At 45.9% G+C, this 17,870-nt stretch overlaps 1 protein-coding gene across 1 annotated transcript in view; it reads left to right on the top strand.

Annotated features, from left to right (window-relative positions):
- LOC119462784 (uncharacterized) overlaps window positions 1-17,870 on the top strand; it is a 45,470-nt gene that overhangs the window by 15,889 nt on the left and 11,711 nt on the right. Inside the window, exons 3-5 of the mRNA XM_049672939.1 lie at window positions 2,505-2,593; window positions 4,231-4,347; window positions 11,063-11,122. Coding sequence (XP_049528896.1) covers window positions 2,505-2,593; window positions 4,231-4,347; window positions 11,063-11,122 — 266 coding nt within the window. The remainder of the gene's footprint in view (window positions 1-2,504; window positions 2,594-4,230; window positions 4,348-11,062; window positions 11,123-17,870) is intronic.

The raw sequence follows: 17,870 nt of genomic DNA, 5'->3' as shown, positions 1-17,870 counted from the left end.
GCTCTTCTCGCTGGAGTACAACGATGATGATCGTGAGGTTGATGATTAGCACTAATTGCGTCATCTTTGAATCGGGGTGGCGACAAATGGTCATCTAACCTGCGTCAGCTAATTACGCGTCACTATATCTGCTGTAAACTATAGCATTCTGCCTTTGTGCTGCATCATATAAATTTACTTATTTCTGTGGAACTCCTGTTCCCACCTTCGCGTCTGTTTTTTTTTTTTTTTTTTTTTTTTTTTTTAGCGCGACTGTTAAGGGCCCCGTCTTGCAGAAAATCCGGCGTCGGCAACCGGCGTAGGCGTGCGATGTCAGCGGGTGGCGGAGAAAATCATCCCCAAACACGCAGGCCCTCCGAATATATTTAGGTACATGTATATGCCACGCCTTCTTATATGACATGCGGTATATGCGAGTTATATTGCCACACCATTCTATCATTAATGTTTCTCATACCTTGTCTTGCATTCTTAGCAAAGCTATTCCTCGGAATTTTTGAGAATGACAATCCACAAACAAATGTGATGAAACAAAACACCCACCGCGCATGCCTTTTATGTTAAATCTTCTCAGACAGAAATATTAAAAGTACGAAACAAAAACGGAAACCTGAAAATTATGCAATTTTTTTTGGCGTGGCTATGCAATATCTCCGGGATCTCCCCACGCAAGAGGCCGCCTTTCTACCAGAAAGCTCGCCTTCGTGCATAGCGTTCGCCGCCAGTGTTTCCCGGTAGCCATTACGGTTGCTTAAGCTGCAGTTGTCGGGAAGCGTGAGAAGCAGTCAGGAATCTTTGAATGCATGGCGTTCCACTCTTAAAAGCGAAGCTTAAGCGTCCTCCATTTCTTTTCACCCCCCTATTCCAGTCGTCTTGCTGCTTTCCAGCGTGCCCTGGCAAGTTAACGCTCCCAACTACTTTGAACACATGTGCTTCAGGAAGCCACTGATGATAATTTATTGACAACCCCTTTGAAACGGGCTGGTGAAAAATGTACACCTAGTCTTCTTAAGCTAATCACGTATGCTACACATGATTTTCAGCCTAGCATTTTGCCTACATCTCCTTGATTTTCTTTTCTATATCTACATTGTACCGTTACCTATATATGTCTGCAACGGATCCAGTACTATCAATCTCTTCCCTGTTCTTTTTTCCATCAATACTCTAAATATATGTTGGGTATCTCGACTGCTGACTGGATAGTGCTTCCATCCACTTCAAATCCCTGTGCTTTCGGAAGGTTTACGATACCTACGGGTCTCGCTGGGTGAATACCTTCGCATTTCATTAGTATGCACTGCATTGTCTCCAAAGTTTTGCTGCATCAGACACATACCTCACGCTGTAGCAAATATTTGCTCCGGTTTGTTTTTGTCCTGGGGCAACGAACTCGAGCCTCAAATAGCAAGGCACTCCCCTTTGTGTTATCGTAGTCTATGTATGCCTAATAGCAGCGCCCTTCTTGGAACGAAAGACACATCACATGGCAGCAGACTCGACACCACCGTCACTCTAGCGGTGTACAAAAAAGCTCACTGCAGATCTATCCTACTCTGCAAATTCATTTCGAGCTTTCGATGTAGTAACACTGTAGTATATCAGGCCTTGTTTTTTTCCTGACACGCTACTATCTTTCAAGTTGCAGCCACTGCAACCGCAGGTTTTACTACGGGTATTGAACTCAATTTGTTTCTACTTCCAAGGTGACTGGGAAATCATAAATGTCAATAATACTATATTACGTAAACAATACTGTTACGTGTATATTGTTTGTTTTTTTTTTTTGTTTTTTTTTTTTGCTTTGGGTTTATCGCTGTTGCTGCGCCGTCAGTGTTTTGTTTGCTTTGACTTTGGTGTCGTTGTTCACTTTCAGCTCTTGGAGAACATGCGCTCATGTTATCAGATTGCTATAATGCTGCGAGTGTTTCAGATTCTAGCCGGATGGGCCCGCCGGTATCATACACATGAACACCGTTTATTTCACAGCGCACGATGGTGTACTAACAAGTACCGATTATAAGTCGCGCTATTAGACCATAGGCCTTGCTCGTCGCTGTCACCACGGCCAACTTGGTCCTGTTATATATTAGCTAGGCGTTTACGTTTTGTAAACGTAAGTGTAAACACTTACGTTTTGGAAAGTACTCCGTCACACTTCGCTGCACTCCCTACTTACCGATAACCGTGGGTAACAATACACACCACCGAACGTTGATACCTGCACGTTCGAAGAAAACTAGAATTCAGGTGAAAAGAAAAGGAAGACATCAAGAAAATATTAAAAAAAATTGAGCTACAGAAAGGTATAGTGAATGAAGGTAGGCTGTTTCCTTGTTATCGTCAAGATTGAGGGACGGAGTGCTGAAGCATGTGATGCCCTTCTTGTATGTAAAACACACTTCATGTACCTCCGGTGCCGTAGGAAATTATTTAGCAGATTTACCCACTGTAACGTCACTTGTAGTACTTTCATGAGAGACTCTGTTTCTGTCCTCTATCAGTGGGCCTGCTGTACGCATACACGTTCAAGGGTATTGAGTCATCCTTCAACTGCTTCTCGGCCATGATACTGCTCTTCGGCGCCGTAGGTGTAAGTGGTGATCCCCTCTTTGGCATCCTTTTCTGAAAGACGCTATCGCAGTCTTACCGAGTACACTACAGAGATTGTATACAGTCTGTATACATAGAATGCATACGCGACAGTGCGGCTGCCGGGACTGCAGCCGCTTATCACGTGACAAGAATATTTCTCCGTCTGAAGCAATATAAAAAGCACATGTATGCAACTCTACACAAGTATTAACAAAGTGTCAACGAAGTTGTTAGACCTGCACGCTGAAAATGCGTCCTCTGGAAACTATTCCACGACACGCGCTGATCATGTGATGCCTTCTCCTCTATATATAGCCACCAACGCTGAATAATCCGGCACTAATTAACAAGAAAAATCGAATATTTTAAATTCTGGGAAGCAATGTTCAATTCTCACATCGGGTCACGGAGGGTTTGAACTATGTTTGTAAAACATTTCATGACAAAATGTGTGTCCTTTTGCTTACAGCTGAGCTTCCTTTAATTTCACCCCTTCGAACATCTAGAGGCCTGTGCTGTTCTTTTGTTACTTTTTTGTCCTTTTCTTAATAGGCCCACACACTTCATATTTTTTTCTATAAATGCTGCTCAGCTAGTCCCGTATTCTCGCAAAGTTTCACCTCAATTCGTCGTCTTGTTTTTTACAGCCTCGCGTTCTTATTCTCTCCACCAACTGTGCCATTCGCTCTATTTAGTGCTACAATTACAAACTACAAGGTCTGTCATAGGGCAACAACATGCGTATGTTAACAGCAAGGGTTGTTGCCGTTGGTAAACAAAAGGTGAAGATTCTTTATGTCTGCCTTCAAAAAAATCTATACACGCTGCAGTTTTTCTGTCAACGTGAAGTAGTTCCGATACGCGAAGTTCAGGGTGTCCTAGGTTGCAGGTAAAAATTCGCAGTGGCGCAAGATAAACTGCATTGGAGACACGCGGTGTTCTTGCCTTCCTCCATTCAAATCTCATCTTTATCTCATTTCCGCTGGTACCACTGGAATTATTTCACCTGCATTCTGGTATATTGTTGCCACTATACCGCGATCCGCCAGTTCGTGAAATTACGCTGCTGCGTGCAACAGCTCATCGTCGACGTATTGCTGGCACCGTTCGTTGGGGTGTCAATGTTCGACAATCAAAGCCTCATGCTCGTGGCTGTCTGAGGCGTTTTCTTCTCTTCAATGTCTTTATTTTATCTCTGGAGGGATCAACTATCATTAAGTAGTAGTTATTACACCAACAATAAACTAAGACGACACCGCGAATGCAAGTAGGAAGCACCAACGTACGTCAGATTGACGTTAAGTAAATTAAACTATGAGGTTTACCAAACAGCACAGTGTGTTACGACGGACGCAGTAATGGAGAGCTACGCATTAATTTTCACCTCCTGAGGGTTTCTTAGCGCGCAGTCAAAGCACCTTAAACGAACGTTTTTGGCATCTCGTCTCTGTCGGACTCGTACCCGCGACCTTGTGTTGAGCAGCAAAACGCCGCAGCCACGGAGCCGCCAGGGCTGGCCGCTGTATAGTTATCTGCACCTAATTAAAAGTATTAGAACGTCTTAACACTAACATTGAACATCGGCGTCTCTTTGATGCATGAGCCGACTAATTCGACTTGGCGCGACGCGCGCAGAGGATCAAGCCCGCACTGACGGTGTTCCTCTACTGGAACGTCTTCTCCACCATCACCTGCATGCCGCTCAACATCGGCCTCTTCCACACCAAGTCGGGTGACGAACCCTACTCGCTGGTAAGGCGGCTGGAAAGAAATTCATTGCAGGACGCCATCGTGGCACAACTTTTATTTTTTTTTTTGCCGAAAATGTTTGGGTGAGGCCATCGCCGAGAGAAAAACAAGTTTTCTTTTGTTTTTTTGTTTTTTTTTTTGTATATAGATTTTTTTATTGAAAGTACGTTAAAAACTAACGTGTTTATTTTCATAGAATGAAACTACCATATACGTTCGGCAAGGGCACGTTTCACTTTATAAAGTTGAAAGTGCAGTTTATCCATGGCTAAAATCTTACAAAACGTGTCTTACGGAAATAGCTGTTGTGGACGTTTCTGACTCTCGATGTATATTTACGTACGTGTCAAATAACTCCAAATTGATGCGTACTCTCCGCCGCTCAACAAGTTCACGTGCTTCCCCGGTTCATAGTCGCCGAAACCAATCATTGGAGAACATTGATATAACTAAAAGCACTAAATTGCGTCAAATTGCGTCAAATTGCTGCTCTGGTCACTTCTTTTAGTTGTAAGGTAGATTTCTTCAACTAAATGCGCACGAACTTGGCTAATTATTAGGCGTCGTTTAGGCTCCTCCACTTGAATTAGGTTTAAAAAATGCTATTCCCAATTATATTGAGTTTACCTTTGTGAAGTACCATTTACCTCTTCAGGGATATCGAAATGAACGGGATTAAGCGATAACTTATACGGCATACAATTTGAAGCACTTGGTCGGTAGTTTGCAATTTAAGCAATGTAATACTAGCTTACAACTAAGCATTTATTACTTATTCACAACCACCGAAGTGCCTAATCTGCGCCATACTATATATTAGAGATTCGACGGTAGAGTTCGCGCATTGGCGATGGCCCACTTAATAAACGATGAGTATACAAACATACACAAGTCGTAAAACCTGCAAGTATACCGTATATACCGGACTATAAGCCGACATAGTTTCTTGAAAGCAGCAGGCCGAAGTCACTGCTCGGTTTTTTTTTTTGTTTTCCAAGAGGTCCTTGGCAAAACGTGATTCGTCGTCTATAGCAGCCTACGGCATGTACTTTGTCGAACGTGTGCATAGCGAAAGACGTATACAAGTACAATTGCTTAACTGCTGGCATTATTTTATTCTTGTCGCATGTGTCTTCTTGTGTGCGCTCCTCCCATCGACCTCGAGCGTGACTTCCGTTTTGTCCGGTGAGCGATGAGTAGCGGCACACGGAAACAGTTTTCAGAGGCGTTCAAGATAAAAGTTGTAGACTTCGCCGAAGCACACGGCAACACGGCCGCTCAGCGCAAGTTTTTGGCTTTTCGGAAGAAAAGAAGAACGCAATATTGGCGGGCACAAACAGGAAAACTGTCGGCGTGCAACCCACGCAAAACGTCACGTGGTAGGCGTCCGTGCAGTGCATCCATAGCTTCAGGATGCACTCGCTGACTTTATGCGGGTGCTTTACGTGCGTTCCTTATCCGTAACAGTGCCATTGTGAAAAATAAACACGTTGTTTGTTATTTCTTTTGTTATCTTTTTTTTTCCTTCTTTTCACTTTTGCTCTATTTTCCCATTCGACCTATATTCCGGTTTATATGGTAGCTTTCCTTCACTGCGAAATAAGGTGCACAATGGCGAAGCAACGCGTCCTTCCTGCAAATTTTAGATGTAATGTACATATAAGCGTGTGCCGGCACATCTTCGGCTTTTGGAGACGCCTACTTACCGGTGCCTGGTCCTTGGTAGTCCCTCCATTGACTCTTCTCGTTCTTCAGGTTCCATTAGTTCCTCTTGAATGGCGTTATCACGCGCTGCTGTTGGTTTCGGATCTCGTCAGTAGGTATCTATAGTCTTGATGTTATGTCATAACTCACTGCACAGCGCAGGAAATGCAGGGCGAAACAGAGCTCTGAACTCCAACAACTTCTAAGGTCAGCATAAGGATGGTGTAACGTAGGCGCGGGCGCGCACGTATATACGAACGCTACGTTACAAAGCGGCATATAGCCACCGTCTGTCGGCGCGTATTGTCGCCGGACTCCGACGCTCGCGTTACCCAAAACACTTCGTGTTTAAGGCTGGCTGTCTTCAGCCCCGTATTCACAAATGCATCTTATTTCAAGGCCACGCTGGACTTCATCTAAATGAGGCCTGGTGTAAACGTGGCCAGGACGCTCATTGCGTTTCCTTCAGCACGTTCACGACAGGCCTCATTTAGATGAAGTCAAGCAAGGCCTTGAAGTTAAGATGCACTTCTGAATACGTGGCTTAAGGGGCTCGGCGTGATCGGAGCCGCAGTGGCGGAGGCAGCAGCCGCGCGCGCGCGAAGCATGATTGTAGCAAAACACGCCAGATAGGCGAGCCTGCGCATGCCGGTTGCGCGACGTGGTACCGACCCCCGTATTCGGAGGAGCGCACATATAGCATGCTGTCCATTTACTGTTTCAGTCTCACAACGCTCGACATCCATCACTGTCGAGCAACGCTAGACTATTAAAAAAAATGTCACAGTTTCGCCCTAAGGGCGAAGCAATGAATGCGATAGCAACACAGCAATGTCATACGAAGTAAGGTGAGCGGCTTTGGTAGCAACAACACGCAGAACTGTTGTCGACGCCATCGGCGTTTTGCCCGCGTTAGCTCAAAATGCGTGCGGCGTTGGTGACTGTTGCTGGAGCCTCTGATATAAATAGGCACTTGGTGCCGCAGCTAAACGTCGCCTCCCTTCCCTCCCCCTCCCCCACGGCCTCTCGCGCGTCCGAAGAAGGCGCGTTTGCTCTACATATATGGTGATTGTAAAGGAGAAAAGAGACGCCTACTTCTGCAGCCCTTAAGCGAGCACGGCGCAGAACGCGCGTTTGTTCTCCGCCGTGCGTTCACTCCCCGTGAAAGACGCGCCCCTCGCGCCCTTTCACTCGCACATACAGCGTTTAGGGACTTTAACAGCGTTCGGCGCGCAGCGACGATTTCATCTCCAAATGACGTCATACGGAACCTCACGGCGACGGCGACGGCGACGCCGACGGCGACGGCGACGGCGACGCCGACGGCAGAAATCTGCTTTTGAGTGTCCATATAATTGCTATCGCAATAAAAAATGTGGTTGATCCCTCTTATATAGGAATCGGTATAGAACACGAAAGTGAAACGTGTCTTCACAGAAGTAGTGTAATGTTTATTGCACATTGATATATAATGTCTATTGGTGTTTTGTGGCTAAAGCGCCCTTAGGCGTTGATGCACCCACGCTGACGCCTGGTGGCACGTCTCCTCCATCACGACTACCAACGTCGATGACCATGAGCAACCGTCGTGCATATGGAAGCTGCACTACGCTGCACACGCTAGCACAACGCGAAAGACGAAGCACGTAAATGACACACTAATACAACGCGCAAGACAAAGCACGTAACTGAATCGTCACCGAGTCAAATCAGCGCGTACAGCGCGTCGTAATTGCAGCCTCCGCGATCAACTTCAGAAACATTTTCAGAGCTAATTGCGGAGGCCACGCTCCGCTGTGCTGAGTACGGTGAACGCCACCTGGCGTTGGTAGTGCTTCTTGATGCCAGCGTCCCTTCGAATGCTGGCATCGAGGCGTCGTAGTGCTGAGACCACCGAAGCGTTCACTGTCGGTGCGCGTTAGTGTCATAATGCAGTACTTCTCTTTTCTGCTCGTAGGCGGCGGCACCGCCCCGAGCAAGAGCGTGGGTACACGGAGGAGTGTTAGATATATAAGGCGCGTCTGTGTAGCTCTCTGCAAATGCGTTTGTGGCGCAATGGGTTAAACGCTCGGCGATCTATCGTCGCGGACCGAGAGGTCGTGGGTTCGATTTCCAAATTTTGCATGTTTGTGGAACTTTTTCTTCTGGTTTCTTTCTTTGTATTATGTTCTATGACGTATTTCCGTGACGGAAATACGTGACGGAAATACGTCAGTGAAGTCTTGGTGGACCCCGGCATAAAACACTTTCGTGTTAAAAAATCGTGAGCAATTCCACTCTGTGAAGTTGAATGACCAGCGAAGCTGTTTGGCACACGACGGAGAATCATTGCGTTGTCGCGCATGGCGAGCCTGCGGCTGGCCTCTCAGGAACTATTTTCCTGGGTGTTTGCCGCCCGCCACCGCCGATTGCATTCTCGCATCTGTTCTCGCCATCAATATTCTAAGCGCGCTGTCCTCGGGAATGCGCACTATATATACGCGGCCTCCTCATTACGACGACAGAAGGGAAGTGAAATTCAAAATGGAGAACGGCAGCTTGTCTTGCCGACAACGCACGGCGGTGCCGCCGCCCCGGGAGGGCGGAAGGAAACAGGCACCCGCGAGCTTGGAACGACGAAAAGAGAGGGCGGTGTGAACGTAGACACAGCCGATGCGGGCCGCACAGCCGTAAATCTTTGAGAAACGTTTATTATCTACCAGAGAGTCCGCTGATCTTGAAAATGGTGCCTACTGATAACTAATTTACTCAAAATGCATTTCCAAGTAATGAGACGCATAAGGTTTTGCTTAGAATGAAGCAGTTTTGCATCAAATTCGGGAGCTGAGTTCTTGCACACGCAGATCTGTTGACGGACCCGAAAAATGCAGAGAACCCTAGCCATAGACAGGATCGCTGTAAAAAGGTGCATTAGTATATAGCGTGCAGCGCAGCGCGCATGAGGTGGCGGACTACGACGAACGATCACTGGCACTCGGCTCCCGCCGGACTTTACACGCGCCTTTACTCGACAAGGAATCATTATAGCTGCCGGCGAACCGTCGTGCGCAATAAACAGGTGTGTGCCTGATACCCTTTATACATGTGGCAAACACTATGTCGGGCGGACTGTAGGTAGCCCCTCTCTTTGGTATGGCTTCTTATTGATGATGTATGACGGTTCCCTGGTTGCAATAATGGTCTCTGGCGTTCTCTTTTGCGCGCTTTGCCAAATAAAACTTGCTGAATGTCAGCGCGGTGTGCCGTCCTCTCAGCCTCTTCGTTCTGCGTTTGCCACGCTGTGCAGTGAATGGTGATCAGTGTAATATGAAAAAGACAGCGTCTGACTCGTGCAGCGAAAGCTCCCTGAATGTTTCCTCATATCGAAACATTCATCACTAAAACGTCCCACTTACCGAACGCCCTACTATACCTTTCTTCGTTCTCCCCTTCCTCCCCAGATAAGCGCAGTCAAGATGGGCAATGTCCATGTTGATGTTCATGTTGAAGTTTCTTTGAAGCGCAACGACGGAGACAACAGAGTAACAAAACGCAAATAAAAACTGATAAGTGCTCGTCCTGTTTTAGTTGCGTCATCTACCCTCATTTCTGTGTCGTTGCGCTTCAAAAGACTTCAAGCAGCGCAGTGGCTTCGAGCTAGAGGACGAGCAGCGCACCATAAAAAGACGGTCTGCGAACAACCAGCAACAAGGTCACGACGATCGTCGCGTGGCCTTAGGTGATAAGCCTTCGAAGCCCCGCACGACACCCCCGCACGACACCCCCGGACAGTAACGAGTCCATTACCCGCTGTACGAGTCGGGGCAAATTCCCCGGTGTCGCTGCTTTAGAATGCGCTGTAATATAGCAAGCCCAAGCCCAGCGTCGCGTGGGAGAGTGTGGACGTATACTTGGGATAAGCGGTGGATGGGCGCATAAAAAAAAACGTGGCGATAATGCTGTTAAATAAGGTATTAGAGCCGCTTACGCTTGCAATGTACCGCGACAAGGGCTGGCAGTTTTGTGCTGGTATAGGCTGTATCGCAATAATGGCTTCGCCGAGCGGTCACATAAATTCCCCTTCTGCGGCAACTTCGCGCATCAATGACGCGCACACTATCGGTTCTGCTCCTGACGTGCAACTGAGCTAAGCTGCATAAAGCCTCCACTACGGTGTTATTAAGGTAACAGCCATAGCGAAGCCAGCAGACAATGAAGCCGAAGAAAGCACAGGACAAATTAACGGTTGCTTGCTTTTCTTTTATGTATTATAGAAACAATTATTAACGAATGTTGCGTTCGCGATAAGCCTCATGTTCCTAATCAAGGAAAGTGAAAATGAAACGGGAACAAAAAAAAAACGAAAACGCCGATCCAAGCCACATGTTGGAATCAATTTCAAGCGAAGCTTTATTGAAGTGGTTAATTAAATGCTCCGCATTAATGCAGTCTGACGCCGGGGGGAGCCGAACCCACAACCTTTGCATGAATTTTGCTGTGTTTTTCCAACAGAGCTATGGAACCAGCACGATCTGTCCGCCTAACTACTTTCCTGGCTATTTATGTTGAAGTATTTGATAACCTAGCCCTTTGAGTGTTAGCCAGCATGACTCCAGCCATGACGGTTTTTTTCTTCTTTCATTTCCCTTTTCATTTAAGGAATCAGGAATATGAGGCTTATGATAAATTTATTCCTTATTCGTAAATGATTTTAAATTTAAGTATCTCACCTAGGGGTGATACCTACGTATTCTGGCTAATAAATAAAAGAAAAAAGAAAAAGTAGTCAATTCACTTAAAAGATTCCTTTGATTTCATTGTCTGGTGGCTTTATATGGTTGCCACTAAAAATGAACTCACCGGTTTCTCTTATTCTTTCGGGGATGTGAAAATAACGACCATAATCATTCGTTACGACTCGCTAACTTCACCGCAGTTTGTTGTGTTTTGGCATGACTTGTTCAGTAGCTCATTGTCCATGGACTGTATGCGCAGGTTGCTTGACTTTTCGATTCACTTCATCTTCTATCGACAGGTCAGGAGGGTCTCCATCAGGCGGAATATGACGACAACCACTGCTCCACCGGACAGTTTTGTAAGTTCTTTGCACCTATTGGTATCGCTTTATTATCTCTCTAGCTTAGCCACATACTTCTTCTTTCTGGGGTTTGACGTGCCAATATCATTTCTGATTATGAGGCACGTCGTAGTTGAGGGTTCCGGATTAATTGTGACCACCTGGGGTTCTTTAACATGCACTACAACGCAAGCACACGGGCGTTTTATCCCATTGTGTAAATATAGAGGAGACATCAGGTGGCCAAAATACGACGGCGCACGCGAAGGTAAACCACCAATTGTAAAAATGCCGTGACGTACTGCCTTTTTGTTATCATCAACAAAATGAAATGTATCAAAGGTGTGAACCACTATTAATGAATAGAGCTTTACTGTTGAAGTTGTGCCGGGCATATTCCACCATGAAGTTATTCTTTTCAATATCCACTCATCGCGAACAAAAACACAAAAAGCAACTGAATAATTTTTCGATTTTGTCGATGCCGAAGATGACACCTTATAAGATCTTCTTGCGCAAGAGTACGAAGAAGTCACGTTTCTCGGGATAATGGCGTACATTATTTGTGGCCGTGTTTAAAAAGCACTGTTCATGATGCGAAGATATGTGCCAAGGAAACGGTAAAAGATAAACCGTGTGAATCTCTGGATCCCGCGTGAAATCCTACCGATGAAACTTCGTGCTAAGCGCTTATCAAACTCGGAGCATAGAAAAGGGTATCATGGTACCTTAAGATCTCTGCGCGCGGAGTTGAAGTCTGAAATTAGGTTCTCCAATTACCCCTTATTTAACGTCAAAATAACAACTATTCCTCGGAAGTTTTGCAGGCATATTTTACTCCGGAAAGAACCACGGACAAAAGTAAACCGTCGCGATACTTTCATTTCTACTAACGGTGTCATTGCAGAATTGTTCAAAGAATAGTTTTCATCGTTTTTTTTTTTGTCGTTGTTTTTTTAGTTTCTTTCTTTCTTTCTTTCTTTCTCTCTTATTTTTTTTATAAGAGCAACAGCTAACAGACTATGCAATTTTGAGGAGCGAGTCTTCATGTTTTACTGTTGTAAATGAGCAAGGTACTTTTTTTTCTCAACTCTGCCTAACTTAGACATAAAGAAGTGGGCCGGCCCAGACGACATACCGAATAACCTTTTTGTAGAGGTATCTCTAATGATGTGCAGAATCCATTTTCATTGCGTATATATAAAGAAAGCCTGCACAAAGCAGAGCTCCCTATCAACTGGAAAGTAGCAAAGGTTATCTCCCGTTTATGAATAAGGCGATAAAACCGATGTGTCTAATTACCAACCAGTTTCTCTCTTGCCCACTGCGGACAAAGTATTGGAAACTATTCATTTATTCAAGCACTTGAGCTCCTTATTAGAAGACAGTATTTTGTTTTAGATAGCCGACATGGATTTAGACGTGGCCTCTCCACTGTGACTCAAATATTACGCACGACTAATGAGCTTGCAGCCGTACTGGGTGGGAAAGGAAGGACAAGTGAATACATTATTTTTTCGTTCTCAAAGGGAATTGGACCACGTGACTCATTCAAATTTATTAAGGAAATGTAGATGGGCAATCCGAAACAAGCAGATACCTTGAGTGGCTTGGCCGATACTTAACTAACCTTCACCAATATGTTCGCATAGATCAATTTCACTAGTTCTTTGCACAAGTCCTTCAAAAAATTCTGGGGTTTTACGTGCCAAAACCACGATATGATTATGCGGCACGCTGTAGTGGGGGATTCTGGATTAATTTCGACCCCCTGGTGTAGCGTGCACCTAATGCACGCTACACGGGCTTTTTGCACTTCCTCTCATCCGCATCGAATTCCGGCCGCCACGGCCGGGATTCGATCCCGCGCCCTCGCGCATGTTCTTTATAGATTTCCGCGAGGATTAGTCCTTAATTCAATCCTCTTCTTAATTTATTTAAAGGACCTTATTCTTGATTCCCCAGTCTTAACGTTTCAAAATGTGCCCAGATTACAGTCACGAGGAAGAAAATCCTACTGGTGCATACTTACTCAATTAGCAATGTCTCAATTACCAGTGGGGAACAATATAAGTATCTTGGTGGGGCTATTGACAAGTGCGGTTCAATGGAACTGTCACGTTAAACATACAGCTTCCTGTATGTTTAACTATACAGACTGTGGTTGCTGAAGGACCGCCTAAAACAATGCACTAGCAAAAGCAAACTGGTATCATGCACTTCATTAGCTAGACCCATGCTCAAATATGCTGACACCTTGTGAAACCACGATTCAAAAATAGACATTGTTTGTCTAGAAAGCACGCAGAATAAACCCTTCGTTTCATATGCAACGCCTATCTACGGCAAATACCTGTAACAGATCTCAGAAATCAATTCGGACTCGCTACGCTGGAGTCGCGGTGAAAATTCCACACCTTGCAAATAATCTTCAACCTTGCCAACAACCAGTCGAAGCTTCAGTTCGGCACTTACATGAAATTTAACAAATATAAAAAAACAGAAGGAAAAAACAGGAAAAAAAATCTCTTTCCACGAATTCGAACGAAAATACAGATCTTCGTGTCTCCTTAGAATAATACCCGAGTGCAATCTATTACCACACAACGTCGTGAGCTCGCCTACCGTGGACGCATTTCCGTCTATTTTGCATGAGCAGCTATAATGCCGCAGATTTGGCGCTTCTTTAACATGATTATTGTTATCCTACATTGTACGTTCGCCGTATATCTCTAAACGCCTCGCCCTTTTTTTATATGCGTTATCATTCTTACGGTACTTTCCGCACTTTCCGGGGGCCAACTATGTATGTTTGCATCTAACCATTTTCATGCCTACCTGGGAACTGAGTAGTCCGTGGCTGAATGGGTAGCGCCTCGCGCTGCCGTGCTGAGGCAACAGAGTTCGAAACCAACCGTAGGACCCACTTGAGTCACGGAGTATGTGGATGTGTGTGCATGCGTGCCGCTCTTCAACGAACCCCTTTCACGCCGACATGGGTCGCTGTGTATGCGGGACTGGGTGGGAACCGCATCTCGAAGAAACCCTACCAATTTGGAGCTCGGGGTGTGTGCCACGCGGTCTGCGCTGACCTTCAGTGAACATCTTTGGTGCCAACTTGGGTCAATGTGTACGTGCCACTCTTCCGTGAACGCGTTGCTACTGGGTACAAACGTATTTGACGCCAACTCGGATTACTAATCACGTGTCACTGGGAATGTACCGCCTCTACAAGGAAGAAAAACATTAACCTCAAATTTACCCGATGCTGAGTAGAATCGAGCCCACACCACAAGAGTTCCTTAAAGATCCGACGATTCAGCAGGATGCACCACAAAAAGCACTGGGTGTGTGCGCCGCTTTCAATGAACGTCTTTCGTGTCAACGCTTTGCCGAGCTGCGCCATGAATGGACGGCGCGTGCGCCGCTCTTCAATGAATCTCTCGCCAAATTTTGGTCACTGAGTGTGCGCCCACTGAGTGTGCGACAAGCGAGGGGAACAATTCACAGCGTTAGCCGGCACCGGCGCGCCACGCTTCTGGTCTCGGAGGCTACACGCGGACTTCTCGGCGTCACCGCTAGATGGAACCAAGTGTTCTTAGTTAAGAGAAGGGCGAGAGAGGAATCTTACTGCAGCACATGCCTCACACGTAACTGGTTTCGACGGTGACAACTTGTTACTATTGTGGTTTCACAGTGTCTTGACTGTGGAAACTTATACTTCGTGTTAACAGTTAACGTATACTGAGCATGCAGGCCCACAAGAGTGGCGATCTCACTTCCGTGCGTTTCTGCGAGAGCGGCTCTTTGATACTAACGCGTTCCTCAAATCAAGGGTGCGAATAAATACGGGTTGTGATAACGCCTGTATACGCGGTGTTTCGGCCTTAAACCGCGCCCGATCAAACGACGCCGTCTCAGCATGACTGGGAAGGAAGCACCTCGTGGAACGCAGCCGTCTACGCTCGCAAGAAGAGGAAGCGGGTGGCGATCACTTTCGATTCTCGAAACCAGGTGGCCAACTCATTGATCCGCGAAACCCTGCTTCCACCCCGACCCGCCAACCATCTCCGCTTTTTCCGTCTTCTCTCCACAGAGAAGACATAGAAATGCTCCGTATTTTCGCGCGTATAGGATGTCCCTAATAACAACGCGCGCTAAACACTGAATGCTTTTAAGAAACAAGTATTCTGCGGAAATATAAGCTGTGCAAGTAGCTTACTTTGTGAGTCACGTGGAAGCTTGCTACATTGAAAACTCGGTGGAATATCCCATCTTGAGTGCTATTTTTCGTTTCGAGAGAAAACATGTTTTTTTTTTCGGGTTTTTTTTTTTTCTTCTTTTTTATGTGATGGTGCGGTAGTTTTGCGCTGTCAAGTCATAGCGAAAGAGAACAAAGTGTTATTCAAACTTGATTTTGCAGCTTTATTCTCTGCCCCCTGCAGTCTGTTGTAAAAATGAACTTCGACCTTCAAGTGACAACCTTATAGACAAGAAGCGAACAGATCTCAAAGCTATCCAGACGAAACGGTTTCCAGTTTATGAAATACGAAACGGTTGACTAAGTTTTTCTCAATTACATAACGACAGCAGTGGAGCAAGCGAACGGCTTTCTAAACAACCTCTCTCTCTATCTCTTCTAGACTTCCTTTCTTTTAACCTTCTTCATTGCTTCAATTGTGTTCGAGTCAGGTATTTCTACAGCAACTTCGGGGACGAACCTATTGTAAAACACACTGCCGTGCTAAAAGTTGATGCTGCATGCGTTTCGGAACCACGCCCTTCCTCGTTCGAAACGCGTTCGCTTCCCCGACGTGCGCCCGCTGTGAACGTTCGTTTGAAGTTGTAGCGGCATTAAGAACCTGTGCACTATTCTCTCAAATGCCAGGCTTGCACGCGAAAAATTCATCTGCGGCAGCTCAGCGATACAGTATTTGGCTCACTGTTGCCCAGAACAGAAGGGCTAATGGCCACAACTTGTGACGTTTCGTTTATCTAGAGTGACGTCAGTTAGACGTGAACGTTATGATGGTCGTTTTCAACAGTTCTCACCATTAAGAGTCGGCCAAACAACATTTTATATCTACTTTCTCAACGCTCTTTGAACATCACTGTCACTGAACCTGCCGACGCCCGCCTACGTTGAATAACCGTGCCAGCTCCCCCATCGAAATTCGAGATAAATCCCGTTGTGCCGCTGTCAGAGCAAGTAACTAACTTCGTTTCGGGACTTTGAGCTTTGGCTAATGAACTCGAAAAGTTGAACGGCTTAAATCTTCAGTGGCTACTGAACGTTCATTTTTTTTTTTTTTTTGGCACGGGTACAGCACAATTCCAGATGGACGTACTGTCACAAGGTGCAATAACTTGTTTCGTTCTACAGTACCACTTAACTAAAACCGAGCACCCCAGGAAATAATTGTAAGAGTGGTTAGAATAAAGCGTTGTTTGCTTTCGGCGATGAACAACTTCATTAACAATGCATTGTTGTCGGCAAATAATATAAATTTAATGGATTCAAAGATCAGCTCCATTAAAGTCAGAGAGATGTTTTTACATATTGAATGGCGCTTTTTATCGAACACTGACAAATCTGACGTCTCCGTAAGACTAACAAATAATATTTCTTTTAATTTATTTTTGGTCGTTTGGGACACGTTGTGATGGCTAAACGGCTAAAACGTATTGCTAGTGATAACAAGAGAGAGAGAGAGAAGTTTAATGATGGGAAATGCAGAGAGGTCGGCCGGAGGTAAATTCCTCTAGCCAGCTACTCGGCGTTGGGGGAAGGGGAAGAGGGGAAAGAAAGAGGGAAGAAAGAGGCGAATGATGGGTGACGTCATCGTAGTGAGAACAAGGCTACGTGGGTTCGACACCCAGCTGCGGGAAAGCGCATAACCTCTTGCACGCTAACATATCGGCGAACGTTACGGGACACCCTGAGGCCAAAACTAATCAAAATCCCTCCCAGCGTGGCTCCTAGATCAAAGATTAAAAAGCAGAGCAAATTTGTCACTTTTTTTTTAGTTGTGGGGGCCACAAACGCGAAAATACGGCACGTGCAGAGGCATGTGACACCGAAGCAAAAGAAGATAAATGAGCGAAACGCGAACGTTTATACGGAATAATAAAACATTTTACGGCGTCTCTCGTTTCTTTACGAGTGCCGAGTCGGCGAAACTGCGGCGCGGTATATATAAGGCGGATCGTTTAAGAAAGCCCAGATTTCTCGTTCCGTGTTCCCGGTTCCGAGAGGCTGTGGAGTAACAGTCCTTCCTGACTTTTCTTTTTTTTTTCCTCCTCTTTCCTTGGCAGCCTTTGGAACCACTGAATATTCCAAGAGGTTTTAATTAAGGAACAGGAAAGGGACTCGACTCGCCCGACGGTTTACTGCCCGCCCTGCGCCGGCGCGCTTTTTGCCGATTCTTCACGCCTCGTTAGGAAACGGGGGCGCCTGACGACCCGGCACGGCCGTAAATCTTTATCCCGTTCTTCCTGCGCGCTGGTGGGCTAGCTTCCCCGCATTTATATTTTGCTGAGCTCTGCAAGGAATGCCTCCTCCCCCACCCCCCACCCTTTTTTTTTTTTTACCTAACATGACCTCTTTCTTTTCACCCCAAGCCTTGCGCGGAGCTTCGAGTGCATCTAAAGCTAAAATCGGAACAAGAAGAAGGAAATTAGAGAAGTTGTCGTTCGAAACTCCGAGATGTGTGCTTCGTTTCAGTGGATTCCTTTCGCTCTTTAGACGCCGGGGGCCAAAGTTGGC

This window comes from Dermacentor silvarum, chromosome 8 (assembly GCF_013339745.2).
Source record: "Dermacentor silvarum isolate Dsil-2018 chromosome 8, BIME_Dsil_1.4, whole genome shotgun sequence".
NCBI classification, from domain to species: domain Eukaryota; kingdom Metazoa; phylum Arthropoda; class Arachnida; order Ixodida; family Ixodidae; genus Dermacentor; species Dermacentor silvarum.
This window is presented reverse-complemented; position numbering and strand designations above follow the sequence as displayed.